This window comes from Nipponia nippon, unplaced genomic scaffold, assembly GCF_047370975.1.
Source record: "Nipponia nippon isolate SJK-2023a ecotype South Korea unplaced genomic scaffold, ASM4737097v1 scaffold_19, whole genome shotgun sequence".
Classification (NCBI taxonomy): domain Eukaryota; kingdom Metazoa; phylum Chordata; class Aves; order Pelecaniformes; family Threskiornithidae; genus Nipponia; species Nipponia nippon.
Window position 1 is genome coordinate 4592821 of NW_028262335.1, and position 9514 is coordinate 4602334.

The 9514-nt window shown below is 37.9% G+C and overlaps 1 protein-coding gene across 1 annotated transcript; it reads right to left on the reverse strand.

The window, feature by feature from the left end:
• Window positions 1–1913: 1913 nt before the first annotated feature.
• On the reverse strand, window positions 1914–5524 carry RBP7 (retinol binding protein 7). The gene is made up of 4 exons (XM_009460936.2): window positions 5371–5524; window positions 2870–3048; window positions 2498–2599; window positions 1914–2167 (listed from the first exon to the last, which is right to left on the reverse strand). The coding sequence occupies exons 1-4, from the start codon at window positions 5441–5443 to the stop codon at window positions 2117–2119; spliced, it is 405 nt and encodes a 134-aa protein (XP_009459211.1). The 5' UTR covers window positions 5444–5524; the 3' UTR covers window positions 1914–2116.
• Window positions 5525–9514: the final 3990 nt, after the last annotated feature.

Consider the following 9514-nt stretch of genomic DNA (forward strand, 5'->3'; position numbering starts at 1 on the left):
TAATTGAAGTGGTCTGAAACACCTTTGAATAAAACCCTTCCAGTGCTTCTCTGGGGAGTTTTGTTCTTGTCCTTCAGTTCTATAATTCAAGAGCATATCTTCTTGGCAAAGGCTATCTTAATGTCTTCCCCCCACACACACTTCCAGAACAGGTGACTGCTCCCTTTCTTTTTTCACTTTGCATTTCAAGATGTTTAATCTGTATTTTGTGAAAGCATGCGAATTGGTTAGCATGTAAATGAAATTAGGATAAGCAGTTTTGTCACTGTAGTAGCTTCTCTCATCCTCAATATCTCCGAAGCATCCTCAAGGGAGTTCTGCATAGCATTACTTGCTTTCAAATCAGCAATTTGAAGTAGGAAGGTAGCAATAAGAAAAGTAGTATCACTGCTGATAATAACTCTTCTATATTTCTAACAGTAAGGACTTCCTAATAGCAGCCTTACTAATGAATTATTATACTTCTAGTCATACAGGTTTCTAAGGTTGCATTTTTCCGATTTCTACTTGGAGTCTCTCTTTGTACTAACAGAGTTCTTAAGGTCATCATTGCCTTTCTCTATTACTTCTTATGCATATCTTACTGGAGTGCACAGCTTAAAAGCTGTGGGGTTTGAGAGTATCTGCAATATTTAACACTTAAAATACTGCTGTTAGAAACCTCTCCAATTTAAATAAAGACGCAATACGTTCCAGAGGTGCCATCTAGTGGAGTATCGAAGTCTGCGTGGCTGTTGCTGCATATTGCTGATAGATGTGACAGGGTAGGTTTGCTGCATGAATTTGTTATTTATATTAGAAAAACATGGTAACAGTAATTTTGTTTTCAAATAAATTAAATCTACTCAGTTCCAGAAGGAAGGCACTGTCAGGATCCATAGAATAAACACCAGGCATTTTACTGCTGGTCCCTCAAATTTCCCGAACTGTATAAGGAACACTAGTTCTTTTCTTCATATTTTGGAAACTAGCTTAAATTTACATAGTCCTCTAGTAATTATATTGGGGGCGTCAATCTAACGAAAAGCCCTCCAAGGTTCAACAGATTTTTGTCTGCCTCTGGTGGTAGCTTTAAGCATTCTGAACTGACAAAGAAGAAATAGTATCAGAAAGGTGGTGTTACTTACGTTTTAAAATACCAGAGATTACTTTAGGATTTTTTTTTTTGCCTGGAAAGTGATTAAGTTTCTAAGATTAAGCTAGATTTAATCAAACTCTTTTCTTTCTCCAGTAGTGATACGATCCCTGCAATGTTAGTGTTACCAACAATATGCAGCAACTCATTTCACATGTAACTACCAAGTTGATCTGACCACTTACATGTGCTTACACGAGGCAGAATAAAACCTACTTCTCTATGCCACATTACACAAGGTCAAAAAGAAAAACATTTCACCTAGCTGAACAGATGTGTGCAAATAACTCAACTACAGCAGCATTGTTTTCACTCTGAATATGTGCTTATAGAGTTCAATTATTTTGCAGACTGAAATCTACATGGATTACTCAGACCTGTCTTCATTGTTCTGGGATTTGATCACAGGCTGGTTTCCTCTGGTAAGCTGAACTTAATTATTTTGAGAACAAAGTAGCTATGGTGCAATATAGGACCTTACATTACACATTTAAGATACAAGCAAGTGGAGTTAACTACTAGTCTGCATCTTGAAGAGAAGCATTTTGAATAATAAATCTGTCTCCTTTGTTGTTTGCTTCCTTTGCCATTATCTTCACTTCTCTACCATCCTTCCCCCTTTGTTTTGTTTGATGTTGGCATGTGCTTTTAGAATAGGCAGTTTTTCTTGGTTTGATTTAGGCTATTAGTTAACTAGAGACCCAAGCCATGTCACTTAAGTTTTGGGTTGGGTTTTTTCCCCCTCCAAAAAACACATTCAGAAGTCAGGTACTCAGGATTGGTTTGTTTTGGGCATTTATTAGCAAAAATCAGATCTTTAACACTGGCAACAGCAGACTTATTTCCTGAGCCAGAAACATCAGACCATTTAGGTTAATAGGTACAAGGAATCAGTTCTTCTCTGTACAGCCATCATTGGACATGAGGATGCATGGTCTCCTGTATGTAGCTGTCGCTCCATGTAGGAACTAGTATACGTATTCAAGCTCTCTTGAAGACCTGTTTACATACTTGATTCTCACAATGAAGCTCCTACCAAAGAAACAAACAAGAGTATAGATGTATATAGTAATCAAAGGAACTACTTCTAAAAAGTGAAGATAGATCCTTCGCCATGACTACTGACCACCACTCTGCTGCCGTGCTAGTAAGTTATGCTTAACATTCTGAATTTGACTATACAAGACAGTGAAACAATGAAGTTGTTCCAGCTAAACTAAAATCAAAGCAGAATGTGCTTCCTATGTACCATCCATTACAAATACTACAGAGCTAGAAGACAACTTGTACACACCATGACCACATTACAGATCTTATTTTTGCCATATAGAGACAGAATGAGTAGAAATCTGAAGTAAATACCAGATGGAGGTCATCTCCTTCAAGCCAGTGAGTCCAGCCCCTGTTCTTCTTCTCACCAGTCTGGACACAGACAAGTTTGTCATTTTCCCAGGTAACTAGGCTCTGTGGAAGAGGAAACAAAAAAGTGTTTCTGTATGTCTTTGTCTCAGTTCTGCAATATACTCATAGACAATGATGTCCTTTTTTCTTAGATAAAAGAGAACCTAAATACTACTTCTGAGGGAAAGTGAAACTCCTTGTCTGTAACTCAGGCTCCTACCTCTGCGTTGCTTTACAAATATTGGTCTTGAAACAATTTCAGCTCAAGGAGCTGGATTGATCATGGCATCTTAATTTTGTCACAGCCTCTTGATTTTATATATTCAGTCTTACCTTGCATTTTCTGTTATCCAGGCCTTTATTATCTTCTTCAAACTCTTCTCCAATTTTGAACTGAAGGAAATAATCTCTGAATGTGCTAGTGGTATGGATAGAAAATGAATCACCATCTTGTTTGATCACTTTCTGAGGCTTCAGCATTTTTGCTATCTTGCGTGTTGCAAAGTCAATACCTTGGATAAGAGGCAAAAAGGTCAGAGTTGTATATATCACCAGCCATTTTGACACCCAAGACTTACCTTTATTGCTACTAGAAGCATTTCTTAGATAGTTTGACCTTAGTACTATGCAAGGTTTTGTTGTTTGGGTTTTTTTTGTTTTGTTTGTTAAAGCTGTATGTTACACAGATCAAGTCATGTTCTTGTAAATTTTACTCTTTGGAAACTAGTTTACTCAATTCTTGCAGAATTCCTATGCAAGATTTCTAGGACTTTGAGTCAGAAGAGTCCTTTTAGGAGTCAGGGACAGTTGATTTCCCCACAGACACCCCAAGCTTGGTCTCAGACTTACCCCCTGCTTAGCTAGAAGGAATAGTTAATGCCTATTATCATAATTTGTCAGAGGAAAGGCAATATATGAATTAACAAGAAATCGTTGCACCCTACACTTTTAGGGTAAAATGAAGGGCAGTTCTAAAATTAATTACTCAGGCTTGTTTTCAGGACATGCTACTTGCTAGTAACACTTTTTAGGTGCAACTAGAAAACATCACACTTGTCAAAAGATTTCCTGGTTATCTGTAATGATCAGTCACCTTTAACAGAATCCTGATGCTTTTGGTAATACTGAGCTTAAAGCAGTACTTCTAGAGTGCAATAGCATGCTCAGAGTTGGGTTTTCAGGAAGGGGGATAGGTAAAATGGGGGGCTGTGTATTAATTTAGTTGTTCTTATCACCTAGATTAAAAATGTTATTTTACAGGACCACAAGAAGTTTCACACTTTATTCAGACTGGGGTTGTGATCTTCTTGACAGGGTGTGTTCAGCTACCATGTGTTGAACCATATGGCTCATTATGCAGTCTGTGTTTGAAGTGGGACTTCATTACTGTATGCATTACGGAAGTGCCAGAATCTGTCAGTCATGTTTTTACATCGTTACCAGTTTGTTTAAGTAGAGGGGTTTGAATTCAGTACCAGCAACAGCCGTACCCATTAAGCCTTAACATGGTTATAAGAATGTATGAATACAAACTACTTACAAATCTATTCTTTAGAGGTAGATATTAAATTAAAGGAAAGGTTAGGCTTGGAATAGCCATGTCTTTATCTGTAACCATCTAGTTGCTCAGCTGATCAGATATTAGCCTCCTCACTCTACTTACCATGGCAGAGAAGTTTTTCATGCTAGCTCTACAATACTGATTTGTCCTTGTTTTGTTCAGTACTCTGGCAACCAAGCAGGAGTAATTAAAGATAGGTTGTAAATCATCAACAGGATTCTTTGCCTTTACTTTTAAGTAAGTTTCCCCAGTTACATGCTGAAAACAAATTGCATTTTTCACAAGACTGGTAGTTATGTTTCATTTAAAAAGCCCTTTACTTAGCTGGACAATGTTTATTATCAAGGAACAGACAGAATTTCTGCTCTATTTGAAGACATTAACACATTAAGAGTATATGACTTAGTATCCAAACTGAAGAATAAATCCTCATTTTTTTCTAACTGATAACACACCAGGATTAGAAAGAAAAAAGAGTTCTTTCACCACATTAAAGATACCAACTACACAATTTAAGTAGGACACCCAGCATAGATGCAACCAGAAAACAGATTTCATTCTAGTTGTGTATACAATAACCAACAAGGGACACTGCTGGTCATCAGTTTACACAAGTCAAAAAGGAAGAAAGGGGTGGGAGAGGTAGGGAGAAGGCAGAACACAAGGTTGCCTGCTGTTAAAGTCTGTACCGAGCTTTGTACAAGAAAGCTATTAGACTACAAAGAACTTTCTTAGTTCCCCATTAAAGCACCGTTAATCTCTCTCAAAGATCTAAGCAAGGTAAGAGGTTAGCTTCGAACACTCCAGAAAAGGGACAGTTAGAGAAACTTATCAACAAGTCACAGTAACGAGAGAAGTATTTTGTAAGCTGTTTAAAGATAAATGACACTAAGCTAAACAACTGCCAAGCGCTTTTCTTTGTTACTTAACATTTAATTAATCCTAGACAGAGGTTCTGTAAGTTGGTGCTCAAAAGCAAGAGAAATTGAGCGGACAGGGCAAACTCTTCCCTGTCTCTGATGAACGCTATACAAAAGTTCTACTTTTAACAACTACCAGGCTGAGAAATTCCTGAAAAGCTGCAAGGACACTTGGGTGACAGGCTAAAGTATAGTTAATGCTGTCTGTTTATCAATACACAAAGATCCTTCTATTGTTTTTCAGAGAAAAAAGTTTCAGCAATATCTAGCTTTGAGAAGAACTCAGACTCTTAAAATTCAGGAGGACCCTTATGGGGGAAAGGAGGAAGGACAGAATAAGGTTCTTCACCTACCTAAGGCCACCATATAACCTTCAAAGTTGTCATTGCTGATAAGGTTCCAGGTTCCACTGAAATCCACAGGCATTGCCAGACTGTGGAAAGAAGACACAATTGACCTCTGACCAAAAAGCAAAAATGAAATAGTAGTTTTCCAAGTAGGCCTTATATAAGGAAGACTGTGGGTGGGATTACATCCCAGAGCCTTTCTGATGAAGGGGAAGGGTGCTATTGCTGAGCCAATAGGTGAGAGGGTATTTGCAGATCAGCTTCAGCTGCATTGGAGGGAAAAGTTCACAGTTTCTGAAATCTTTGTGTGGAGCAAATGTTAATAGCCCAAGAGTCGCAATGCAAACCAAAAAGTGGTTTAAACCGTTCCTATACTTTAAAGGGAATCATGGACGCATTTTGTCATTACTAAAATTCCCTGCATGTATATTAGATCTGTGGCTTTATGATCTGAAATCTATGTATTTGTTGAAAAGGTGATCTACCCGCTGTAAATACTTGCTGTATTTGAACAGATAGGGACTGACTGTTAAACTGTGGGTGGTATTGTATCAGCAAATTTTAAAAGCAGTACCTATGACACAGTAATAGATAAGTATTATATCTTGTTAGTTTATGTCTGGAGTGAACAGTAGGCAGCATCATTGCCTAGTGGTTATAACAGAAAAGTAAAAGACAAATCTTGTTTATGTGATTCTCTGATGTGATTCTCAACACAGCTCTACTGTTCCACAGTTTACCTACTTGTGTTTTGGTTTCTTTAATGCTGCTAGTCATATCCTAGTTAAATGAATATACATATACAAAATTCTTTATTTTCACAGATGCCTTACCAACCAGAAAGTATGTGTAACAGTTAGGCATGAGACAGCAGATTCAGAGGCCTGAGCTCTGTTCCCAGTTCTGCAGCTCTGTATTTATCAGTTTTCCTGGATGGGAAAGAGAATGAATACCTGTTCTTGCAATCCACTTTCAACTCCTAAAAATAGCCAATAACAAATTCAAAAAGTACTCTCATGTATATAGAAGATATAGCTCCCCCCTTTGCTTTTTATTCTTGACACATACAGTAAAGGAGAGATGATACAGAAGTTATTCCCACTGATGCTTTATTAGATGCTATGGATAGTGACAGAGCACATAGGGAGTAGAGCACAGGATGCAGCAGGTAAGCTTCAGTGTTGGACTTTATCTTCAGCAAAGAAGTGAAAGAAATCTTTTAAGTGATGACCCAGCAATGTGTTTTGAAAAGGGAATAAAGAATGCTTGACTTCAAAGAGAAAGGATATATAAGGAATTTGGAAGTGAGATTTTATTTCCTTTAGAAGATACATAATTCTCCAATCTCTTGCAGTTCCTCCATCTGTGGTTACTTTTTCCAAACTGTATGCCTTATTGTTACAATTTACCAAGTGAGAAATACGAATTTAATAATCCTGAACAACTAGGCGCTCTAGAATTGCTAAGTACAGGAGAGCTATATAACTTCGTACCTCACTTTCCTCATGGGTAAAATGGGGAAAACAATCATTCCCAAAGTCACAGGTATCTTTTGAGCATTAGCCTAATCCCACATTTTAAGTGGTCAGATGGGACAGTAATGAGCACCACAATGAAGGCCACATTAAAAGAAAAACCCAAAATTGATAGGCAAGGGAAATCTTAACTGTGTTGTTACAACAGTAAAAAGTAAAAGGGAATTTGGTGTTCTGAATCTTGAATTGAGGAAACTCAGCTATAGATACCACATTTATCTATTTACTGACTTGAGTTAGGCTGAATAAAAAGATAATATTTTGCAGAGAAAATTAAGTTTCCTTGAACTTTAGCTACATTTTTGGAGCTGACAGTTTGACCTATATGACTCTCAGAATCATGTGAGTAGGAAATTAGGACGTCAAAGCTTGTTTCCTGTTTGCAGATGGATATTGTTCTCCAACCTATACTAAATGAGGAATGGCACAGAGAAATGCAAATTAATGTTTCCCTTGGACTCAAATAGTAACATTTCACCCATAATTCGTTATTACGGGGTTATGATAGTAAAGCACTGATGCAATACTACTGACTCTTCCAAGTAAAGAGTAGTCAGTACTTGGATAAGTCCTGTGTAAAAGCCTGGATATAACATTTTAATTGAAAATTCAGATTATGCAGATTGTCTGGGATGTGGTGCTTCTTTCTGTAAATCAGTGCTTAATCTCAGACTACGACTTGTAAAGGGTACTAGGGTTACTATTTCAAGGCTCAGCCAAAGAATTGCCTATGGAACTTTTTGTAAGAACTGCCGAGCGCCCTGGCCACATCCTATGATGGTTCATCTCTTTCTCCCTTACAAATTCCCAATTTTCTTTTTGTGGAAAGAATTTTTTCCATTTCCATCTCAATTGCTGTGCAGCATTGAGCATCTAACACATTCCATTAAGGATGTGGCCTCATTACAAAAGTAGATAAAGTGGTTTCTGCTGCTGTTGCAGTATTTATAAAATACTTTGAGTCTGAATTACACATGTGGTATAAGGAAGGGCCCTATGTTCTCTTAATAGAGCAGAACCAAATGCTGTGATGTAAAAAAAAAAAGCCTCATTTTTGTTTGTAGAACACCTGTGAATGTGTTATAACTCTTTTATAAAGAAGTTCAGTGAAGTGCATTACTCATAAACCTTACATTTTCAAGTATATAGATTCTCTTTTAGATCTAGTCCACTCTTGAAAGTTATACCTGTCTAACATTTTTGAATAGACCACATCACTGACTGTGATGCTGATATTTGTAACTGATTGGAAGAGCAGATTGTCAGTGTGTGCTTGCTTCTAGTGTTCGAACAGGCAGGTTTCTGGATCCTACTAGTAAAATAGAAGATCCATATTCAGCAGTCAGTGTAATTTTTGAACAATGTTCTGTTTTGTATAGACAAAACTGTACTGACATCATTCTACCTACTTAAAAATCATGCAGTCATCAGACATCAGATTTGCTTAATAACAGGATGACTAAAATTAGCATATTACATGCCATTTATTTTATTGAAAGACCCATCACACATAACTACACTAAAACCCAGTGAAATATAACTGTTTGAAGACCAAAGCTTTATAAAACATCCTATTGAATTTCCAGTTTCTCTAAAATTACACAAAGTGCTGGAACACACACCAGCATCATTATTTAGAAGAATAAACCTAGACTTGAAGTGCAGTTTTACTCTGAAAAGTGACGACATAAACAGGGTGCTTTCCCATTAGAAAGATCTGCTCTGTTTATTCAGAAGCACACTGGTTGGCTTGAGTGCTGAAAATCAATCTTGCCCTCTATTCTTGTCAGTCATAGATAGACAGCAAGCAAAAAAGAAAAGTAGATGTTGTCCTTTCCTATGCACCATCAATAATATAGTTCTCTTCAATCAGTTATGGCAGTTTGTTTGCTAAGGGGGCATAATTTATTCTTCAGTATCTTTATTACTATTGATGATAAATGAACTCCGCCTCATTACCAAAGGACAGTGTAAGCTGGCCTGAGCTCTAGGGGAAAACATGGCAGACTGAGCACATTTGATGCAGGGATCACCAAGGAAAACACCTAAGAATCCTTGATGCTACTTTCTGTCACAGTGCAGTTACAGATGCACTTCTAAGTTGTGGCTTGATTTTATTACACTAATCTCCTTGTAGATTCTCTGTAGACAGCCACCTTTACAGGCTGGAGCTAGCAGAACACGTATGTTCTAGTCTATGGTAATTGCAGAATTTCATGTGGTGCTCCAAGTTTGCATGCCCGCTGCTAGCTCCACTGCAGGTCATGAGTTTTCCTGATAGTGTCTCGACTCCTCTGCTGGGTTTTATACAAGCCTTACAGGCCCTAGAGCCACCCATGATGTTCTGTGTTTGACTTCTGGCTTCCAGACTCCCCCTAAGCTCCTAGGGAAGCCTACACCTCTGCCTTAGCTCTTTGGGGATCGCTTGCCCAGGGAAGGAGGGTGACAGGTTGTCACGGTTATGATCCTGGAACATGTCCCTGGTTCTAGACTTGCCCAACAGGATCTACGTTTCCTGCCCCGAGAGGCTCACATTCTGCGGGATTTGTTGATCTGACAAATGTGAACAGAGTCATCTCATGGAGATCATATGAAAAAGCTGTTGACCCATTAGG